The sequence below is a fragment of the Tachysurus fulvidraco genome, chromosome 24, assembly GCF_022655615.1.
Source record: "Tachysurus fulvidraco isolate hzauxx_2018 chromosome 24, HZAU_PFXX_2.0, whole genome shotgun sequence".
Classification (NCBI taxonomy): domain Eukaryota; kingdom Metazoa; phylum Chordata; class Actinopteri; order Siluriformes; family Bagridae; genus Tachysurus; species Tachysurus fulvidraco.
The window spans coordinates 10,236,215-10,259,954 of record NC_062541.1 but is presented as its reverse complement, the minus strand read 5'-3'; the positions used below and the strand labels follow the sequence as shown (position 1 = coordinate 10,259,954).

Below are 23,740 nucleotides of genomic sequence, written 5' to 3'. Positions count from 1 at the left end.
CAGGCACAAAATATTGATTTAGCATTGCATACGAATTTCAACCTCTAAGGTGTACATGCTGATGCAGTAACACCTGGATCAATATCAATATTTTATATCAGAAGGGCTTGGCTTTTACATAGCTGCCATGAAGCTCGATTAACAAGGCATAATGAGGTTATGTCAATATAAAGACCTCTTTGAGTCGGTGGTGTGATTGTTGTGCTGCATATACGTTAATTCAATATAGCACTTACTGTATGAGCAGCTTAAGCCTACATCTGATTAGTTAGCATATGTGTTTGCTTCTAATATATTGGATGAATGAGAGTACTGCCAGAAATGACTCGATTTTTACTAACTGTTGTGATAATTTAAGGACAAAAACAAAGGAAAGGTCAAGTCAATGGCCTACTGAGATGTGGCAAGAATATTCTTGCTATTTAATTGTCATTTCTGAAGAGTGTTGTCATTGTAGAAAAGGATGGAGTTCACATAACATGCTTCACAAAGCATGGTTACACTACTTGCAGCCTTTAACATTTTAACAGTTTGTAACTGAAATAAAATCTGTATAAAATTAAATCAATTAATAAAATAATGTCCAGTTCACTGTGGCTGGTAATTTAATAAAAGTCTGTGTGACTATGACTAGGAAATTACACTTAGCTCTATTAGGTTTTAGACTATACACATCTGTTTGCTCATATTTTCACTCAATATATAAACAATAACCAAAAATAATACTTGTGTTAATGGTGATGGAATAGAATAGAATAATTCTATTCAAATAGAATGTACAGGAAACATGAGACGGGAAAGTTTGGGCTACGATTTCGAGGCGATCATGAACATAACTATTTTGAAGGAATGTTAGTAAAAATATAAATAAATAGTGATGTTCTAGCAAATATTGAAAGCTGCACCCTCTGTTAGTCTCCATTCCAGTCAACAGCTGAACATGCTCACTTCTGGCAACTGGGTGAGAACAATAAAAACTTGACTTATGTGCAACTAGATTTAATTCCATCACTACATGATACCCTGCTCACTCCTGCGGTAAAACAGTCCATGTTGTATATACAAGTGTGTGCATTCAGCTGAAATTAAATTGTATATAACAACCATTAATATCCATAAAGACTTGCTGTATAACTGTTTTTTCAAGTCTTTATGACATGTTGCTGTATTGACTAGCCTGTGTAATGTACACTATTTTTTTTTCTTCAGAAGCATGTGGTAGGTTTGGAAAATGTCTTTTCCTATATCATTATCAAACATGACACCACCTGTTGTGCACTCTTGTAAGAGTGACAGAATGCCATGTTGCCCTGCCTGCCTTCTGCCGGAGGTGTGAGGGTGGATAGAGCTTTGTTTGGCTTGTATTATTGGAAAGGTGGAGAGCTGCATGTTCAGTATGTATAGAGTAATAGAGGGCTATGTCACTTCCCTGTCTGCATGGGGAGGTCTTTCTGCACACTGCCCATGTGGGAGTCTAGATTGACAGTGTGTTGGATGTGTTTTGTAGAGAGTTGATTCTTCTAACACAGTCAAACATGGTAATAGAGAGCTGCCATTCTCTACCTTAATCCTAGGTTGCTGCAAATAGACTGAAAGCCCTCCAGTAAAGCTATATATTTATATCACTTAACTTTGTTCTCCTGTGTGTGCTTTTTTATTTCTTTTGTCACAGATAAGGGTATACAATAATTCTTCAGAAAAAGGGCCTATTTGGTGATAAGTAGTGTTTCGTTTTGACTCTATTCTCTTGTTCGCTTCCATAAAGTTCCATAAAACAGTTCAAGCAGCTCTGTTTGTTGTCTTATTTCTTTTCAAAACAGGAGTCAGAGTTCATGCTGAAATGCTCAATTTGCATGACATTTAGTAGCGACAGAGATATGTCTCACCCCTGAATCTAAACAAACTGGAGGATTTCTCAGCTTGACTTCACCCATGGCTGCTTTTTTTAATAAGGATGATGAGGTGGAACGTCAGCGGTGCTGATGCTGACAGAGAGCCTTGCGTCATCACCGTGAGGCATCTGATGCATCCGATTGATGCATAAAATGGTATTACTCACTGTAGGATAAAATCCAGACATTGTATAAAGATAGAATCTCGTTTTTACTTTGAGGTAGAAAGACGTTCCTACTGTACATTGAACCTGTACCTATCACCTAAGCACCAAATTGCATCCTTCTTAACTATTTTTTCTCAACCAAGTGATTGGACAAGTGAATAATGTGAAGTAGCATGCAAAGCCAATAATGAACTGATAGAGCATGCTGTAGAGCAAGATTTACCATCAGGAGGTGGGTATTTCTTTATAGGATGGGCATATATGTTTAAGAGAGCATTAAATTGAATGAACAGACTAACACAGGATGAGTCAGCAAACACTTTTTTCATGGAAGTGATAAATGATCAAATTATACATATAAAATATAAATATAAAACACAAAAAGTTCAAATGAAAAGATCTCCAGATACACTATTGTCTACACAAGCTCTAAGAACACCTATTTTATATTCAGGGGCACTTTTACGCTAATGCCTATTCCTGCTTTACACCGGTTGTCATGGATGGCTTGGACTATTGCCTGTTTGTTCCAGCAGGGGTTTGTTTATGTCATGTGTCTGTATTTGTTTTGTGCTCACGTGTTTGCGCCACCCAATTCTCATCCCCATTTCTGCACAGCTGTTTCTTATGTTGTTCTAATTACCTCCCCTATTTATAGCAGTTGTTGTGTTTGTATTGTTTGCTGAGTCCTTGTGGTTATGTTCCTCTTTTGTTCCTGGTATCTTGTTTATCTATTGTTGCTTCAAATTTTTCTTAATAGTGTTTCCCTGTGTCTGTCTTTTGCCTTTTTTTTTTTTTTTTAAATCTGTGTTTGTCTGCTATCCCTGCATATGGGTCTGGATGTTGTTCCCGAGGAGGCACCCATTTCCTGACACCAGTTCCTATTCACTTTTGAGGAAGTACACGGCCTCAGCAGGCCTTTTTGTCTCACGATTAGATATGGATGTTATCATTGTCTCACAGCTCCATATCACAGATCAGGATTAGCTGTGCTGTATGGTGACGGTCTCTTCTACCATGCCAGCAAACTCTGCTTTGTGTGGATTAGAGCAGTGTTGTGGCTGGATTAGTCCAATCTGCTGTTGTAGGTGAGGTGGCATCTGGACCTCCTCTGCATTGCTAAGCACTGAATGAAATGAGCACCGAACTGGCTGTGTTCTCATTGCCTCTGAAAAATTAGAGAGGATTCAAATGCCTGCAGTGTTTTCACACCAAAATCCCAGAACATCAATATATCTTTGCCAATTACATTCTGACTTCATGTCTTACAAACATGGGCCTTTAAGCAGAATTTTAATGAGATGTAAAAAATAAGTGTTTGCCACATACTGTACAGAGCAAAAAAAGCATTTCTATCAGTTATCAATACACTTCTATCCAAACTGATGCATTTTTAATTGTGAAGAAACTGAAAGCTTAAAGAGATGCAAGTGCAGTAACACAAGTCCAAAAAACTATTCAAAGGCAGAAGTTAGGTGATCAGCAGATAGCAATCTATAAAACGCTAACTACAGTCAGAAACATCAAGAACCGGAGCTCGGTGGCAACGGGCTGGTTAAAACTGAAGAATTCTTCACACTATTCCATAAACAGGTGAGAGTAATCAGGAAACATGAGGGAGCCAAACAATGACAATACAATAGTTGAGACAGGACATGAACCAAAACAAACACACATGATGTAGGATACTGTACAAAGGCATGGCTAAACAGAAGTGTGAGCTGTAGCACTATAGGCTGCTATGCATGCTAAAAGTCTCTAGGGCTGTGCAAGTGTTATTCATGACAATCATCTATACAGAGAGTTAATCATTGCTAGCACATACACTTTTCACACTTGTACTTGTTTTACTATATATTAAATGTTTGGCAAAAAAATCCATCTACATTTAGCAAGTTACCCAATGACCATGAAATGGAATACTGATAAATAATGCACTTTACATAGCTAGTATGTCCAATGGCTGGTAGAATTGTCCATCAACTCCTGCCTACCCAAGAAACTAGTATTTTTGTGAGAGATACATATTTGGAATAGCAATGATCCACTGAGACAGCGATGATACGATGAGGAATTTTGCAGCCGTCTGAGAGGTCCAGGAGGGTTGTAGACTAAAGGAATGAGTGCATAGAGGTGGCAAAGGAAGAGGAAATGTGTGCAGTGTGCCACTTAGAGATCTGCAGCTGGTGAAGAAGTGGCAGGGGAGGTGTGGATCCAGCAGAGACTCAGAGCATGGGGCCGCTGTGCTTTCCTGCCGATGCTGAGTGAAGCAGGAGGGGGATTTACAGGGATGAAGATCAGAGCTCTTATGCTTTCTGTACTCTCACACTGATCCTACACCTGCCCCTGCCTGCTGTGTTTGCCAGGCAAGAAACTACAATCACACAGACACACCCACAAGTATATATGAAATCAAGACTCACACATTCGCAGGTTCCTTCTCTGACATGCAGTGCCAAACTTTATATGTGATATGTGTTATATAGCTTATTCTGTAAAAATAAATACATAAATAAATCAGTTGAGCATAACTAATATATAATGCTTTACATCTAATTTGTGTCAAAGTAGATATTTCTAGATCGTTCTTCTAGAATTCCTAGATTTAGTTAGAAATTTGTTTTCAACCAGTATGCCAAGATTTCATTAGTCTGAGAGAGACAGTAGAGAAGGCTTGCAAAACAGAGACAAACTGGGATTTCTGAGGCTTATTAGCTCATACAAATAAACATTATTAATTCCTAAGCAGAAAACGTATGAGTGTATTAGAAACCAAGAGGAACGCATCCTCCAGTGACCGATGGTCTTGCTGAGATGCTGTCAGTAGGGACATCGGCAGCTCTGACAATCTGCCATTCATGCGCTGCTTCAGCTAATCACCACACCTCCTGGAAAAGCATGGAAAGGTGATCACATTGCGTTAATAAACCGAATTCAGATGACAAGTCTGTCACATTAGCCAAACAAACTGACAGCCCACTCTCTAAGATGTCTGTCCATGAAGTGATCATGCTGCCTTCCCTGGCCACAGTCCATTCCTCCCTAGTATATGTTCCTTTCCTGAGGTACAGGTTAGCTCTGCTCTCCAAGCTAGACAGACAGCATGGCTTTTCATCAGCAAGCTGGCTGAATATCCCTTTAATGCTATTGCTACTAAATGCACAGCACAAGAGTAGCAGGTCATAGGGCCTAATTGATATAAATCAGCCTTTGCACTGGTGCTGATGGCTTGAGAAAATCTCTACCTTAACAGTGTGATACCATTCATCACACGGTAAGATCAATCGCCTCTCATTTTCTCCCCAATAGTCAGTGCATAAGAGTCTGTAGCATAGACATAAAGCAAAAGAAGAGCAATTAAGGCCATTTTCGGGGCTTAAGCTCAGTATGTTTAAAATTACTGAGTTCAGTCAATGCATCTTGTCATTCTGTGTACTTGAGGATCAAGTAGGCTGTTTACTTACTTTAGTTAGAGACTGATGTGACATTAATCAGACAGATTAGGGCTTTGTTTACCAAACATCCCTCTGAGGTTCTTAAGTTTGGGTAGCTGCTCAATCAGCGTTTGTCTTTATTTTGTACGCCTCAATGCTAATTGATTTAACTCTACTCTATAGCATCAGGCACACATGAATAACCAGTGACTATGAATAAAACCCATGTGTCGTGATTGGCTGTTGTAAGATTAGGATGAATCTTTAAACACGTATCCTTTCCCTTTGGAATCGTCATGAAACATTCATCTCTACTTTCACTTCATATTCGAAAACCGCATCACTAACTGTCTCATATATAATTAGCCAGCTTCAAAGATTTGATATAAATTCCTACCAGAACGGCCATGACAGCTTTAGAGATGTAACATAATCAACCGCAGTCTATCTGTTGCTTAGTCTACTTTGAATTTACTTTCAGCAGTTTCTATTGCATTCTATAAGCATTCACTAATTTTGTCAGTGTTATTCTCATGCTAGCTAACATTTTAGAGATTTAAGCTGATGTGGAATTAAGCTGCTAGTTTCCCTTAGCTAATTTTAACTATTATTTTTATCTTTAATTTAGGGGCATTGATATGACCCTCAGTAGCTAAAGTCAGTGTGTGATTTAAGGTTTAATAGTTTGTACTTTTCTAACTGAAATAAAAACTGCACTTCATCATTTACCAGAGTATTAAACACTGTTGCTGGCTTGTGCTTGGTCTACAGCGCATTTCAAAAACTCCCAATAAAAGTTTAGAAGCTTTATTTTTTTCAGGATAGCAGAAAGTGAAGACTTCTTAGTGAAGTTCAGGCTATCTTACATTGAGGGCAGACTAGCAAACAGATGCAAATGTTTTAAACTAAACAGAGTGCACCTTATTTTTGTCTCACCTGGTGTATGTAAAATATAAAATACATTTAAAATGTAAAATAAATGTAAAATAAAACCCTCATTTTTAGAAAAAAAATGGTTAAAGTGAACACAGTTTCACTGAAAACACATTTCATAAGAAAATAGCTGCACTGCTATAACCTACAAGGCAAAAGTTGCTCAATTGTATTGAAGCTAATTCTACAACGAATGATTTATTTAATAATGAAATGTAATTATACAAACTGATTTGTTCCTAAAATTGATTCTATTACAGTTCTGCACATGAAGAGACTGCCTTTAATCACCCCACAAGAAATTAGTAGCTTTATTGCTTAGCACATATACTGTAGTTTAATCACTAGTGTTTGTGAACACCGTCCTATAGTTCAGTTAGTTGTATAGTTGTTTGTTTAAAAAGAAAAAAATCTGATACCTTGCTAATAAAATATGCATCTGAGCTAGAAACCTTTGTCTAAAATCACATCTTGGACAAGTTTTACTTTAATGAGTATATTTGCAGTCGGTTTCTCCAATGTTTTACTAATCTTCCTCACACATTTCTATTTCCCTGAATATTCCTAATTTTATGGCCAGTTTGAATGAGAGTTTTTTTTTTTCCAATGGGAAGAGATGTGTAGTTCCTGTGATCGGAGACCTTTTGGTGATTATGCAGCGATTTTCCAATTTCAAGTGTTAAAGGACTGCAGTCCAGATGTTTACACATCTGATTTGCATATCATTGTGTGAAAGAAATGACTTTGGGGAATGGAATTGTATAGACATTTGTGGAATATGTTTAGATTTTATTATTCATGAGTAGACCTCATAGTACATCAGGCGCGTCCTCTCGGCTTAGTGTTCTAATTTAGTTATGATACAGGGACTAGGATGATCTGTGATATCTGGTAGGGGAATTAGTAGACAAGGTTGAGGTGTTTAGCTCAGTACAACACAATACTGTACATAACGCTAGTGTTGCACATGCTTTGTTTTCTGCTTTCTCCATGGGGCGGTTCAGTGGCACTAGAAGCGAGAGGAGATTGCAGCAGCTGCTGTGGAAGAGAAATGTCTCTACTGTGTTTTGTCCACAGGTGCACACATGACCTTTGTAAGTTTGCTATCCACTCCTGCTGCAATGGATTATCTTGTTGAAAGGGTTATGGTCATAGATGTAGGTAAATCATCCCAGCATAAAATATCAGGATAGAATTGAATGGGAAATTGAATATGTCTACACATTTTCACAGATTTCTTATTTCTTTGCAGATCCTCCAGTTCACAGTCATGGGGCTTTTTCAGTGCAAGCACAATCTTTTTCAGAAGAATTTCATTAACTTGTTTTTTCCTGACCAGAAGGCTCCAAGCTTTTCTCTGCCTCCCTGTTTCTCATTTTGCTATTTCTGATATTCTATTCAATAACTTGGCTGCTAACCTTATCTGCCACTTCCCGTTTAAGATTCATCTCATGCATGACAGCTGTTGTGTGCAATTTAGGATCCACTAACTCTGATTTGGGCTTTGAACCCTGTTATGCACAGGCTGATTTCACACGGTTACATCGGGTACCTTACTGTTCTGGCTCCATGGGCGCTCTTTCGAAACACGTTTATTTCCGTGTTTATATGACATCAATATTTCAGGACTATTTTAAAGATGTTTCAGTTATAAATATATAAGGAGTTTTGCCGGTTCTTTCTTTTCTGTGCTATAAGATTGTAAGAATAAGGATATGAAGCCTTAGATATTGTATAAAGCTGTAAGTAGCATTAAACTGAATAATGGAATGCCCTAGAAACAGCTTGATATTAACAGGAAGGTTGTGATTTACTAAAAAATAGCTATTGGATGTGTATAAAGACATATAAAAACTTGACTGGAAATAAAATTGAACTACCAGAAGTTTATGAAGTATTGAGAATTGAATTGTGCATTTCAAAATAATCCTTTTCATTTGGTCTACGTGAGATCTTTACGTTAAAACGTCAAATCTCTTTCTGTCTCGCTCTCTGTCGCTCTTTCACACACACACACACACACACACACACACACACACACACACACACACACACACACACACACACACACACACACACACACGCACACCATCCACTTTATTAGAACATCTGTACACATGCTAATTTATGCAATGAATCAGCCAATCCTGTGGCAGCAGTGCAATGCTGAGCATGCAGATACATATCAAAAACTTCAGTTAGCAATCACATCACACATCAGAATGATGAAAATGTGTGATCTCTGATCACATCACACATCACAACAGAACACATCAGATCTTGAGGAGGATGACCTACAACAGGAGACAAGAACAAGAATATGAGCACAGATTCACCGTAACTGGACAGCTAAAGACTGAAAATAAAGACCAGGTGATTCTTTTTTTCTAATCTGTCCTATTTTGATGAGCTGGTATTCAACCTTAGATCCCTGTACTTGATTGACAGGATTGGAACTCACCCATAGAGCTTTTGCCCTCTCAGTGGTTTTTTCTCCCTGTAGAAACCATTGTGTGTGTAAAAAAACAGGAGATCATCAGTTTTTAAAATTCTTAATTTCATAAGTTTCTGAAATTCTGAACCATCAACAATTCTACAGTTAAAGAGATTACATCTTTTCCTCAATTTAAAGTTCTTGACCAGAATCTGCATTAATTTATGCCTCGTGCTGCTGCCACATGACTGGCTGATAGGATAAAAGCATAATTAAGCATGTAGAGAAGTGGACAATAAGTAGATTCAGGCAATAAATTATTTGCAGCAAGGTTTTATTATATTGACTAAGGGTGTAATCCTAGTTGAAGTCGATCGCCATCAATAACTGAAAACATAGTATCGGAAATTGAGAGGTGTAGAACAAAGACTGCAACATAATGACATTGAATTCCTTTAGTAAAAAAAATCCAGTAATGGATGGATTAAGGATAATAATCTAGAAATATAGAATTATTAGTGGAAACCCATTGAATGTCAGTGCAGCCACTGAGTTAAAAAGATTTTGCCCAAAATTGGGCTTTTGGATTAAGTGATTTAGTGCAGAAAGTGAAGCTAATTTATTTAGAATTTGCTAAATTATTAATCCAAATGTCAGCACCCACACAGGCTCAATACTGAATAGCACCACATTGACCACAAGTACAGGGTTGTGTTGACGCTCAAGCTAATCGTTGTGCACTACACCCTCACAGTATACACTGTACAGGTGATTATAGAGCCAGAACAAAACTCGGAACACACTGAAACACGTATTCCACCAAACATATGAACAAATATTTTTATTTACTACCTAACTTTTTTTTTGACCGAAAAGGAATCCTAAAATGTACAAACATGGTAGAGAAGGTGAACTGTGTTTAAGTTGTTCTTAAAAGATGATAGCATTGGGAGTTTGAGTCATCCTGTGAGTATGCTAACTCTTCCAGTCTGAGATCTGCAACCTTTAAGCATCATAAAGGTGGTCTTCAAGCTGATGTGAGCTCATTTAAAGTGTGAAATGAATGGCGCAAGCTGAAGGGACTCACACCACACACTCTCACAACTACTTCACCTCCACACTCCATTCCACACAGTTTTTCTAGCTCATCCACTCGTCCAGCGGGTTCCCAGGTGGGCCTAAGTCTGTTTCCCTGGCAACAAGGCGGGCAGCAGTCGAGGGGAGCACAAATCAGCTCTCTCTGTTTATTTGTTTAGGTCTTTCACACCATGTCGAAGATTAAATCAGATAATTCAGTGTCTTCTGAGATCCAAGGTCTGTTTATATTGCTGAAGATGCTCCCCTTCTGTGGAAATTTGTTCGATGTGCAACGGTGTTATTCAGAAGCAAAAGTAAACAGAGAATTTAATAAACCTTTCATACCTAGCTGCTTGTTAACTCTCTAAATCCACAAGTGAAGAAATTGTGTTGAGAAGCAGGCTTGTTCAGAGATGGTCTGTGAATCAATCGTGACCTTATGGAACTCGTGGGTGACCTTAAGGAACTGTTGTTTCTTTGCTTGTTTCTTTTTACTATTACATACTAGGAGAGGATAATTAATGTAACATGACATTTGCCTCAGAGTATTAAAGGACTGGTTTGTAATTTTAGAGCCATTGGCCTACAAATAGAAATTGTAGTAATAAACAACAAAAAGCCTATGAAGCAAGGCATAGCAGCTAGAGGAGAGAACATATTACTGTAAATAGAACCTGGAATATATAAAATAGTGACTTCCTTTACTTTACAGCATTGTATTCACAGAGTTAAAAGCTATGTATAAAATGATATGATTAATGCAGCTATGGAAATGTTGTTTAAAATTACAAACACTGCAGTGGGTCACACATCAGAGCTCCCGACTCTGCAGTTCGAACTTGAGCTTGGATTACTGTCTGTACAGAGTTTTGCTATCCTATTTCCTTCCATTTCCAAAGAATGTTGCCTGAAGGTACAGTACACTGGCTGGTAACACTTTCTATAATATACATAAATCTTAATAATTGTGCTTAGAAATAATTGTAAGATTTCTTTAAAAACTCTAAAGAAGTTGGTAACATACAAAGCTCTAATAATGTGTTTAAATAGTGCCTTAAAACGTCAGATGATGATCATGTCATAATACAAGTGTAATTATTTACAGTATTATAATAGCATGTGGCAGAACTGCAGCCAGAACGGAACTTTTAACGAACACTCTCACACACACACACACACACACACACACACACACACACACACACACACACACACACACACACACACACACACACACACACACACACACACACACACACACACACACACACACACACACACACACACTCAGTTGCTGTTTTGCATACCACATTTCATTACCTCATCCATCTGCTGCTATAATATACGTGCATATATTTTTGCAAGAACCCTCTTGTTTACAATCCTCTATTTTTGCACAATCCTCTATTTTTGTACAGTAAACAAAACATACACTGGTCTGTGCTATTTTGTGTATCTGTCCTGTCGTGTTTTCTATTTTCTGTTTGCACTGTCTTCTGTACCGCACTATTTGCTCTAGGTTGCACACGATGCACTTTATGTTGCTGTGACAACTTACTTTAAGTCCTCAGCTCTATGTACAATGTCATATATATATGCAGGACTGTCAAGTGTCATGCATTGAGAGTGACAGTCACTCATTTGGGTCTTTTGTCACGCTCCCCCTCCACACATCGTATTTCTCACGCATAAAAACTTTTTGACTATTTATAATATATTTAATATGCCGCAGCGCACAGCCAAGCGTGTGTCCCCTGGAGTTCGTAGTCGAGCCTGACACTTATCAGCCAATCAAAAAAAATAGGCTACACAATAGCCAATCAGAAAATAGCATTATCTGGGTACGATTTAACCCAACAACCAATGAAAAAAAAAACATTCATTAGAGAGGGTATTTTCGATGGTACCTCAATCATGACCCTAAAAATGGCTGGGCTTGAGCCGAACTGTTTTTAATGAGAGCAACATTACAAATGATAAAGTAGTACACACACACACACACACACACACACACACACACACACACACACACACACACACACACACACACACACACACACACAAATTAATAAATGGAAATTAAACAAATACTTTGTATTTGGTTAAATTGCGGTCAGTGATCCTTACCAAACACAACAACTCCCCGATTATTTATTCATTTTTAGGGGGGTTGGAGATGTCACGCTTGCCTGTCTTCAAAACCTAAGAGCCCTGTATATGGTTGAAATGACAATAAAAGCTTCTTGATTTGACTAGAAGGATGCTCTGTGAATAATTTTTAAATCAGTAGTAATATTTAACAAACACAAAACCGTGTGAGACATGGACACGGGGAGAACACGGATACATAGATATGGGGAGAGCATGCAGAGAAACTCCACACAGACAGTCATCCAAGTTCAGACTCAAATCAGGGACCCTGGAGCTCTACATTGCATCACCGTTTCCACCCACTGGCTTTCCTAAATGGTTCATTGGGTGTGTTCTATCCTTATAGCCAGTGTTTACCAACCCACTGTGACCCTATTTGAACACATGTATAAGAAACAAATATTTACACTTAAGTACCAGTGAAAGGAAACATGTCATTCATGAGACCTTCTGAAGTTTTATCTGTGATGGTAGATGGTATATATGAACAAAATACAGTAATGTTGCCTTTTCATATTTCTCCATTAATTCCTCCTGTTATTTTTCCAGTTTTCTCAGATCCTGTATAATTAGTTAGGGAAGCAAAGATTATATTTATCAGTAACTCAAGAGAGAAACTGTTAGGGTACAGAGATGTATTATGACTTCTCATTGCTGGTGTATTAAGAATGAAATGGAGCGAACTATTACATACACTTAAAGGCAGATAGGCATATGTGTGATTTCAAGTGTTTCAAGGCTGTTTCATTTGTTTTGTGCCTGGACAATGTGCATTTTATATATATTTATATACTTAAATTCTTATGTGCTATGTATAGTTATCTTATTATCCATATATACTATATCTCCTTATTCACATTCATCCCCTTGTGCAACTGTGTTTCACATGCGTCTTCTCAGTCACGGATGATAACAGATGTGTCAGCAACATGGGCTGAAAAATATCAGGCCAACTGATCACCTAAGATGGCTGTCACTGCATGATTCCTCAGTCTGGGCTTAAAATAGGTTAAAACCAAGCCTTATTTCTTTCTACCATTCTGACTATTTTTTACTACAAACATCGATGATGCTGTTAGGGAAGCCAAAAATGAAACCTTACATTCATGTGGTGTATTTTTGAAAGCGGCTTAGCCTCAGCACGTTTATAGCAGCCGCCCCTGTGTATACTACAGCATCAGAACAACCGATGGAAGGACATTCAGTTTAAAATCATTTCCATGCTTTCTCACTTTCCTGTTTCCCCGAGGGAGAATTCAAGCGAGTGCATTTTTAAGGATAACTGAGGAATTTAGCATGTAAACAGCATGGTGTACAGTTAAAAGAAATGCCTTTAGTAACTGAGGAGTTTAGCGTGTAAACAGCATGGTGTACAGTTAAAAGAAGTGCCTTTAGTATCATTTTGCTAATTGACTTCTGTTTTCACCTGTCCCTAATCATAATAAGCCCTACACACTGCTTCCTACGCATGGGTTTGTCTGTATGTGAATGTAGATATCATCACAAATAAATGTGATTATGAGCCAGCCAAGCATGTAATCAGTTGACTTTGTAACAACACAGTAGGTGGCTTATAACTGCACAGCTTGAACACAGAAAAAGAAAGAAAAATTGTAATGAATGGATGAAGAGTCAAACAGTGTGTCTCTGGGCAGCTGTTTAGCCAATTAAAGGTGGATAATATTACAGTGTTCTCCTTCGCTAAGTCTCAGGTGCAGTGGGCTCCTTAATTACGCATGTGTTCTGCAGACGTCCAGCCTACACTAACACCTGATTTTCTGCTGACAGCTAAGTGTTGGGGCAAATTCAATAATCTTACCCAAGAGAGAACACACTAGAGGTCTAAATATTAATAACAGTGTTGACTTTTCTATTTTATGAGGTGGTGTATTATTGTTTTAACTCAAGATTTCTGTCAAGGCCATGGCAGAAATGTCATGTTTTTTAAAACCTTTAACATTATATATATTTTTTGTTTGTTTGTTTTTCGTTCATTCATTCATTCATTCATTCATTCATTCATTCATTCATTCATTCATTCATTTATTTATTATAGTGTGAGTGTTTATTTCTCCACCTGATTTTCTCACACTAATTAATAGTGCTTGTCATTCTATCTATCTATCTATCTATCTATCTATCTATCTATCTATCTATCTATCTATCTATCTATCTATCTATCTATCTATCTATCTATCTATCTATCTATCTATCTATTTATTCATACGCTTAATTGTTTCCATAAGAAGATTTTACATCCACAACGTTCACTTCCTATTTTTAACCTTTTATCATTTAAACGTCATCATTTTATTCATTGTCTACAGAAATACACGTACTCAGTAATTCAGTAATTCAGCTATATAGATAGATAGATAGATAGATAGATAGATAGATAGATAGATAGATAGATAGATAGATAGATAGATAGATAGATAGATAGATAGATAGATATTTGAGCTGGCAGAAGCTTTGGCTGAAGATCAGCTGTTTTGTCTGTTATGAGACAAATCCCACCCTTTGTGAGAACTACTACACATAAATGCTTGGAAGAAAACATTTTTATTGTTTTTTATTGTACTGTAATTTAATTTAATGTAACATGAATTGAATTGATCAATTGTTATGTTTAGCATATTTAGATATGTCTAATATTCTGTTATATTATACTTTAATCATGTATAATCTGTACGATTATATATTACTTAATTTTCTGTAAAGTGTACCTTACACCCAATGTGTACATTACAGCCTTAGCCTGTGGGGCTCTGGGTACAAGGTGGGAGACAATCTGCCAACCCATCACATGGCACACAGACTCCCTCTCTCTCTCTCTCTCTCTCTCTCTCTCTCTCTCTCTCTCTCAGACACACACACACACACACACACACACACACACACACACACACACACACACACACATCAGACAATTTAGAGATGCCAATCAGCATACAGTGCACGTCTTTAGACTGGGGAAGGAAACCGGAGTAACCTGAGGAAACCCCTGAATACGGGGAGGTGGGAATCAACCTCAGTGATGGTTCATAATAATTAATAATATATTTAATACAAATAAAAAATAATATTTGTTTCTGATAAGGTTACCTGGGCAGATTCATGTTTTTGGCTTTTGGGGAGAAAATTGAATAAAATCCAAAATAGAAAGCAAAGATGAATCTATATCCCTTTAGAATAGAAAAGAAAATGTCTTTCAAAACAAACCTGTTCTCTAGTGATACCATTTACACAGGTGGCTGAGCAAAGCTGAGTTTCTCCATGCCTTGCTTTCAAACATGTCTCCTTCTTTGTGTTATAACTTTTTGTTAGCATTATTTAGCATTTTTTTTTTTTTAGGAAAGTCTTAGATACAAAAAAATCAACCACACATTCTGGAACAGATATATAGAAAAAAAGGTGACCTAAATGTTACTTCAATTTTGCATGTCAGTGAAATTTCAGTTTTTAGTTTCAAATTTAAAACAGAAATAAAACTAATATAGCCTTGTGTGTGTGGAGTTTGCATGTTCTCCCCGTGCCTCTGGGGTTTCCTCCGGGTACTCCGGATTCCTCCCCCGGTCCAAAGACATGCAAGGTAGGTTGATTGGCATCTCTGGAAAATTGTCCGTAGTGTGTGTGTGTGTGAGTGAATGAGAGTGTGTGTGCCCTGTGATGGGTTGGCACTCCGTCCAGGGTGTATCCTGCCTTGATGCCCGATATAGGCACAGGTTCCCTTGACCCAAGAAGCTTGGATAAGCGGTAGAAAATGAATGAATGAATAAAACTAATATAATATTCTTGAATGTATATTAAAATTGTAATAACTACTCTCTTTACGTCTGCAATCGTTGTACTGTTCAGGATAACTGTAAATAAATAAAAAATGATCAGCTGCCCCCAGTTAAGAGACAGAGCAGAGTTTTAAAGACAGTGTTTTAAATCAATATAAAGCTTGAACGCAAAGTAGTTTTGGTTTCTCACACTTGTTTTTCAGTCTTTATCCTAAGCCCAAAGCACTTCATGTCCTCTCAGCTGTGTAGATACAGTAGGTGATGAGTCTTCCCTGCAATTGCCCTGTAGTTGTGCAAGTGTGATGCATTGATCGAATTGATGCTCAACAGTGCAGAAACTGCTTATTGACCTAATACGCTTGTGTGTTGAGATCGCTTTCACAATGTCAGTTCTAACACTCAGAGCAGAGTGTGGGGTGGATGCATTAATGTGGGTTGAGCCAAGGCATTCTTGTTCATTCCCAGCACATGCACTCCCATTTATCTAGCTCACACAGAGTGTTTAATCTGACTCCACAAGGCTCAGATGCACTGGACTGAAACGAGAGAGTAGCGCTGGCCTATTGTCTTGGATGTACTTTGTGTATTTGGTGTAAATAGGTTTGGCTACAGTGTAAATGCAACTCTTGTGAATTAGTTATTCCCATCACAGAATGCACAAAGATCAAGCTTGGCCCTTTTTTGATAAAAGTGTTAGCAATGGGAAAAAAAATGATATCAGGATATCCCTATTTGAAACAGTCCCCTGAACAAGCTTTTCCTGTTGCATACATTTGGGCAAGTGAAAACTGTTAGCCTTCCTGTAAGAGTGACATGACCAGGAACAAACATCTAAAAAAATATCTCATTATTATTTCTGTAATTTCTCTCGTACAGCAAAATGATCGAATGCAAATTAAAAAGCCCACCTGGGATGGCGTACTCCTGTCAACACTACCACACTACGCACACTAGCCAAATGTGCACATCTGTCAACTTGTTTATGTGGAAGATATATGTACAGTATGTGGGCGAAATATAGTTTTAACCTATTTTACTGTGCAGTAACGTATATATGCCTTATATATAATCGGAAGATTTTAAATGCTGATGATGAGACGTTTGTCCTATATTAACTTCTTTAATATCGGAATAATCTTGTCTCTTTTTCTGACCTTCTCTTTCTCATTAAGCAAATTTACTAGAAATATTTGTGACCAGGTTGGTACCTAAATGACACACAGCTCAGAAACATATCAAAGAGGAGAAACATGTTTTCTGTAGATAGTGTTGTGAGGTCATACCCAGAGATGGATTCTTGAAAAAAAGGCCATTTCCCCCCTAACTCTTCAGCTATAAGTTAGGACAATGTAAAATATACAGGCTTAGCGGTAATACACTAATATGAGTGTTGTCGTCTGTGATGTTCTTTGTGCTTTTAATGTCAGCGCACCACCTGAGCACCTGTTTTTCCCTCTGTGTTGTTGATTTCTGGTGCTGTTAATTAATCTCCATCTGTTATGCGAGAGAACAGTTTGGAAATTGGATTTTCAGCCAATTATCTGCCTATTCACTGATTCAGTTTGCCCCAAAACCGTTTTCACCACACACAGCTTCAGCTTAGTTTTCGCTGATTAGCATTGAATGAGTTGTTGTCAGCAAAGTCATCGGTTTCCATTTTCTGCCCAATTCAAACATTACGCTCATACATCAAGTCCTTAACTGATTAATTAATTTCCTAGAACTAATCACCTCAGTAACTGGTAAACTGAGTAACTCGCTCTTTTCCTCTGTGAACGACGAACGTCAAGTTAGCGTGCCATTTCCCCCAAGTGCTTTATAAAGCCACAACTTGCTCTTTGCACCTCTCACTAGGAGGGTTGATGCTCTCTGACAGGTCCGCTCAATAGGGAGACTACATATACTGTAGTATGCATTTAGGGTGCACAGGGAGCTCCTTGCCACCACCTCCATGTTCTTCATGACTATGCTAATAACTCCACACTTACACATCATCACGGTACCTACGGTCTAAACTGGGGTTATATTGTACCACATTTATCACATATCTCTTTGAGGCAGAATGTTCCACTCGGTCAAGCTGCAAAATAAGGATGTAAAGAGCATTTTATAGTGAGTTTTATATAACAGCAGTGGATCCTGTGAAATAGGAAATAGGTTTTTGGATCTTAATCAGAGGAATGCATGCCTAAGGCAATGTGGCAGAAATACGCTGATGCTTATCTCGGCACTGAGTATATCATCTTTATGTTTTAACTGACAAGATGGAAATCTTAAAAGGGAAAAAAAGGATAAAAAGTATTAAATGAGCAGAAGAATCAAAGAAAAGAGAAAAAGGGCCATGGAATGATATATACAGGTCTCTCTGCATTTAAAGCTAGCTTCTTTCAGAGATGAATATGAATTTAATATATTTGTTTCCACATTGAAAGAAAATCGAAGATGACAATCTAATCTAATCTAATCTAATCTAATCTAATCTAATCTAATCTAATCTAATCTAATCTAATACCACTGTTACCCTTATGGTTGTGTCTTTGCAATCTTTTATCCTGGGGAAAAAAGTGAACCAAAAAGGTGTCAGAAAAGGTAGCATAGCATCACATGTTAGGACCATGGCTGAAATACACTATATTCATTTTCCCCAAGTGAAAGATTATAGCAAAGGTGTGAAAGAAGAGAGAGATTCTGTAGTTGTAGAATGTAGTTTTATAACTTTTTTTACTTTTTGTTTGTACTAGTCTTAACTCACAGGTTTATATCAGAGAGAAATTTAACTGTTTAATAAACAGATGAGTATAGCTCCATTTTATTAACGTATAAAAATCTTAAACTCATAATTGAAAGTTGAGCAAAAAGCTTTTGGATAATTATTGGATAAACTATTAGAACCATTGTGTTTTCTTACATTTTATACCTACAGCCTGGACCCGATTTTGAGAACTACTGGTTCAGAAGTTCAGGGGTTTATTAAAAATAAATATATATACTACTAACTTTCAAAGAGCATAACTCCAAGACAACAACAAAACTACTCTGACTTGAATCTATATAGCATATTTTATTTATAATTTATTTGTATTTATTTCTCTTGAGTAAAGGGATGCAAGCGGATTTCTAGCAAAATAAATCATTTTATTCAAGATTAATAAAGTTATCTTATATAAGCTGTCTTAATTTATCTGAATATATATGCATTATGGCTCATGCTGTACACCTTGTAGTACTTTCTCCAGCTGGACGTCAGTTCACATATAGGATTTATCTTGAATCCAAGCAAAAAATCTGCACCAATTATCACTAACAAATGGCAAAAATGAGTGCAGTGCAGAGTGTTTGAACCTGCCTGGTTGTACTGGGTTGTATTCTGGTGTAAGCATCTTGGGGAGCCAAAAGGGATTTAAGAGTAATGCTATAAGAATCGCAGCACATAATATAACTGCCTAGCTATACAGTTCATTCACACCACCCACTTCCTGTTTCCTTTGCTCCATTTTCATACAATGTCAGAATAATGCTTCTTCATTATAAGCCATATAATAACATTTAAAAGATCCTGGATTAAAATTCAAGCGTACCAATTGCATAAAAACTTACACTAGCTGATCTTTCTCCTTTTCTCTACCATGATTCCACCTGCTTATATCCTGTATGAACCAAACCCAGGCTCTCTATCTAACATAATGTTGCAATATTCATAATAATAATAATAATAATAATAATAATAATAATAATAATAATAATAATAATAATAATAGATAGATAGATAGATAGATAGATAGATAGATAGATAGATAGATAGATAGATAGATAGATAAATAAAAATTAACTACAATTATTATACTGATACATATGTACAAAGAAAATACTATTAAAAAGTCATATTAAGTATATAAAGTTTTATATTGTTTTAATTTTGAATAATTCCATTCTTTCTTATTTACATTTTTGTTATGTTTAATTAACTATGGTCTAGTTTTTTTTGTTCTTCTAAGCCTTAATTGTACTTCTGAAACATGCTTTGCATGAACTTAAATTGTCACATATACAAAGCAGAGGTACTAGTTGGAGTGCATCCATGATACAGTGCGTCTGAAGCAGAGAGGGTTAGGGGTCTTGTTTAAGGACCTCATAGTAGCAGTTTGGCATTTCTGGGACTTGACCCTCTGACCTTCTGGTCAGTAACACAGAGCCTTTAATTACTGAGCCACAGCATGCATAGTGACAAGGAAGCTATTTGGGGTTCTTCCTAGCTGTGCTAGAGGAGCTTAAAGTACTTCACTGTGTGAAGACAGCATGCTGATTAGCATGAATACTGTGGGTAAATAAATACAGCTGAAATTTTCTGATTTCATGATAAAAGTAGGATATTGCTTCCTCATGCTGTCTTCTTTCTTCAAATAAGACAGAATCCTTCCTTTTTATGTTTGAAACAAATGCATTACATTTAAAAAAAAGGGGAAAAAAGAAGGAATGTTCAATCTAATGAGTTACATGATGAGTTAGGAGGTTGGGTTAATTTGGCACAGGGCGTGGACTATTTCCTTTCCCTACAAGAATATGAACCCATGTTTATGTATGCCGTCTTACATGCTCAATAACTGAAACACATTCAAATACAGGGATAGACAGGGATGAAAGAGGTGCAGTGGTAAGGTTAAGACAATCGTGTCTTTAATTTACACACTGTGTACACTGTGTATCTGGTGCAAATTGGCCACCTGCTTTGCTTTTAATGCTGTTAATGAGTTCTGTTAGACTCCTTCTAACGAATGAAGCTGATTGTTTTAGGAAGGTGAACAATTGAAGGTTGTGTATAAATCAAACCTCTGTCTTTCTCTCACAGCTCTTCCTAGCTACACTTGTGGTAACCCCGGGCAGCTGCAGAATGGCCTCCAGCAGGGCTCCACTTTTAACATCGGGGATAAGATTCGCTACAGCTGCAGCCAGGGATTCGTTCTGGAAGGCCACGCTGTGCTTTCGTGCCTGGCCACATCCTCAGGCACGGCTGCTTGGGACTTCCCCCTGCCCTACTGCCGAGGTGAGTGTGAGCTGCATGAGAGAGACATGTGAGGAGTTTAGGAAATGTCTTTATCAGACGGGCACCCTGATGTTATCAGCAAAGGGGATGCGTACAGCCATTTGTCCTGTTTGAGAGGGAACTGCGGTACCTACTGTGTTGACACTTGCCAGGGTGCAGAGGTGTAGGTGGATGCTTTGTCAGCACTTTCGCAAAGAACAGATACTTTAGGCAAGTTTAAGACACCGTTAAATGCTGAATACTTCAGTATGAGTAGCACATTCATGCCTGGAGGCCACATACTGTATATATTTTGGGAGTGTGTAAGTGAATACACATACTGTGTGTCTTAAATCACTTTATGCATTATCTAATCTCAAACACTTATTCACTTATGACATGATCTGGCACACGGTCGCCATCAGCTATACTGTATGTTCACTCTACATTTAAGGGAAGTTTTAATGAGGAGTAGTTGAGTCAATTTCCACAGTCCAATGCACATTGTACTAGAATTAGAATCATATCACAGTTTTGTACTGCACTGTTTTTTGCTCAGTTTTGTCCTTTTTTAAATGTTTTTTTTCCAGTCCAGCCATGATGAGCACAATCTACATCAATAGATGCAGGAACCCTTTTTAATGTGCATGAGCACATTATTTTGAGCATTTATATCGGATTTTGAATTTATGAAAGCAATAAGAGGGATTTTTGTTTTCTCCTCTTTTTATATGGAAGAAGTTAGCAGTCTATTAAAGCTACACTCCTCCAGGCATTTCCAAAGATAAAAAGCCAATTATCTGATGCTTCCCAGGCTAGTGATATGTCTATTTGTACACTTTATGATCAGACATTTCAGGACACCTGACCATTACACCCATATGAGATCCTTCTTGTTTCTTTTTCCACAAAATCGCCAATAATTGGATGTCTTTGCATGCTAGTTCTTTTCATAGGAACTAGATAGCCCAAACATGTTTCAACATGGCAGCGGTAATTCTCACAATGTACGGTCCGTGAATATACGGTTAGCCAAGGTTTGAGTGGAAGAAGTTGAACGGCTTGCAACTGAGCTTTGACCTCAACCCCAAGGAACACTTTTGGGATTAATTATCACAGTAGCTTATCAGTGCCTGATGTCTTGTGCTCTCATGGATGAATGGCCAAATCCCAACAACCACATTTGCAAATCTAGCATAAAACCTTCTGCAGAAGACTAACACTGGAAGCTCCATCCGCAACTTTTACATGAGCATCTTCGTACAGAACGAGTCACCATAACAATGATTTGATTTCTCTCTTTGTTTAATAATATATTTATGTTGTTATAGTTGAGCTTAGATTATGTGACATATTTGCAAGCTGCTGTGAAAGAGGAGTGAAAATGTATACTGCATGTGATGTAAAGTGTCATTTTAATTACAGTTGACAGACCTGTCAGGATTGGTGTTATAGAAAATGAATCTAAACCTTCTGACAATCAGATGTAAAAATCCAACTTAACACCAAGAAAAGCTTGTTGAATTTACTTCATTAAAACATGTACATCAGTTCCACATGACTGAATTGAGTAACATTAACATAATTTGGTTTCATACATCTGACATGAATTGATATCATTGTGTATTATGTAAAAAAAATCAGATCAATCAGATCAAAATCTAAGACTGAGCCATAGTACTGTGTTATTCTACAAAGCATGCTTAACTGTCTAAAACAAATACTATAGTTATAGGAAGTATTTACGTTAGTACTCTATATATTTACTAGTCCGAATGACCACATATTCCTTTTTTTTTCAGTGTACTCTGATCACCATCATCATAATCACGCTTACTTGTCCTGATTCTTTTGTTAATCTACCCGCTTCTGATCTTCACACTTCATTTCATGTGTCTTATTCCGGTTGGAAGTCTGGGAGTTTGCTCGTTACATTCCCGTCCCATGTGTGAATGGTGTGTGACAATGGCTGCTGGTGGTGGTGGTCTCTGGGCTGTGTGTGTTCTCTGAACAGGCTGGTATAAAGCAATGCCATCTGTGCCCAGGCTGTAGGAGTCAGGAAGCCCACGTCCAGTCCCACATGCTCAGACACGCAGAGCCAGAAAGGGACCCCCCGCAATCCTCTAAGCCCTGCAGGAGGCCCATGTGATTATGGACCCTTTTTTGATTTTGTTCAGGCATCCTCCCACACTGCCTTTCAGATCTCTCACTCATCTGTGTTTTGTTGCCTCTGCCCTCTGCCTTTCGGCCATTATTTTTAAACTGATTCAAAGCTGCTGACTCTCCTGTCCCTGCTGTTCTGTATTGGATTTGTGCAGTAAAGCATTCACACACATAAAAGCTATAAAAATGCCATTGTTCCATGATTAATTACATGCCGATGCTGTACAAACTAACATTTTAGGAAAGGGCTAATAGGAGTCTTTTGGTTCTGTATAAAAGCTTACACATGCACATATACCAATGTTGCCATGCATAAATATTCACCCCCTTTTGACCTTTTCCCAATTTTGTAGTGTAACAACCTGTTTATAAGCCTACACAAACAAGCATACACAAAATATACCGTAATAAATGTGCGTAAGTATTTACCCTCCATTGGTGTGAAACCCCTGATTTATATCAGACAGAATCAAGTGAAGAAAGACTGGTTCAAACTGACATGAAGGCTACAGCAGCTCAAATAACTATTCTTTATAACCATGATGAGAAGAAAACCAGAGAAGTTCATCTCCTGTCAATCAAGAACAGCAATCCAAGGCTGCAATGGGCGCAGGTTTAGCAAACTATACAGATCAAGACTGAAAAATAAATGGTTGGCCATAACCTTGTTTACATTTTGAG

General features: G+C 37.6%; 1 protein-coding gene across 2 annotated transcripts in view; it reads left to right on the top strand.

Moving 5' to 3' along the window:
* Positions 1-23,740, top strand: part of csmd2 (CUB and Sushi multiple domains 2) — a 288,152-nt gene that overhangs the window by 63,212 nt on the left and 201,200 nt on the right. For both annotated transcript variants that reach the window (XR_007139415.1, XM_047808186.1), the window contains exon 4: positions 20,723-20,917. Coding sequence is in view for 1 of the 2 variants with exons in the window: in XM_047808186.1 (XP_047664142.1) it covers positions 20,723-20,917 (195 nt within the window). In the remaining variant the exon portion in view is untranslated. The remainder of the gene's footprint in view (positions 1-20,722; positions 20,918-23,740) is intronic.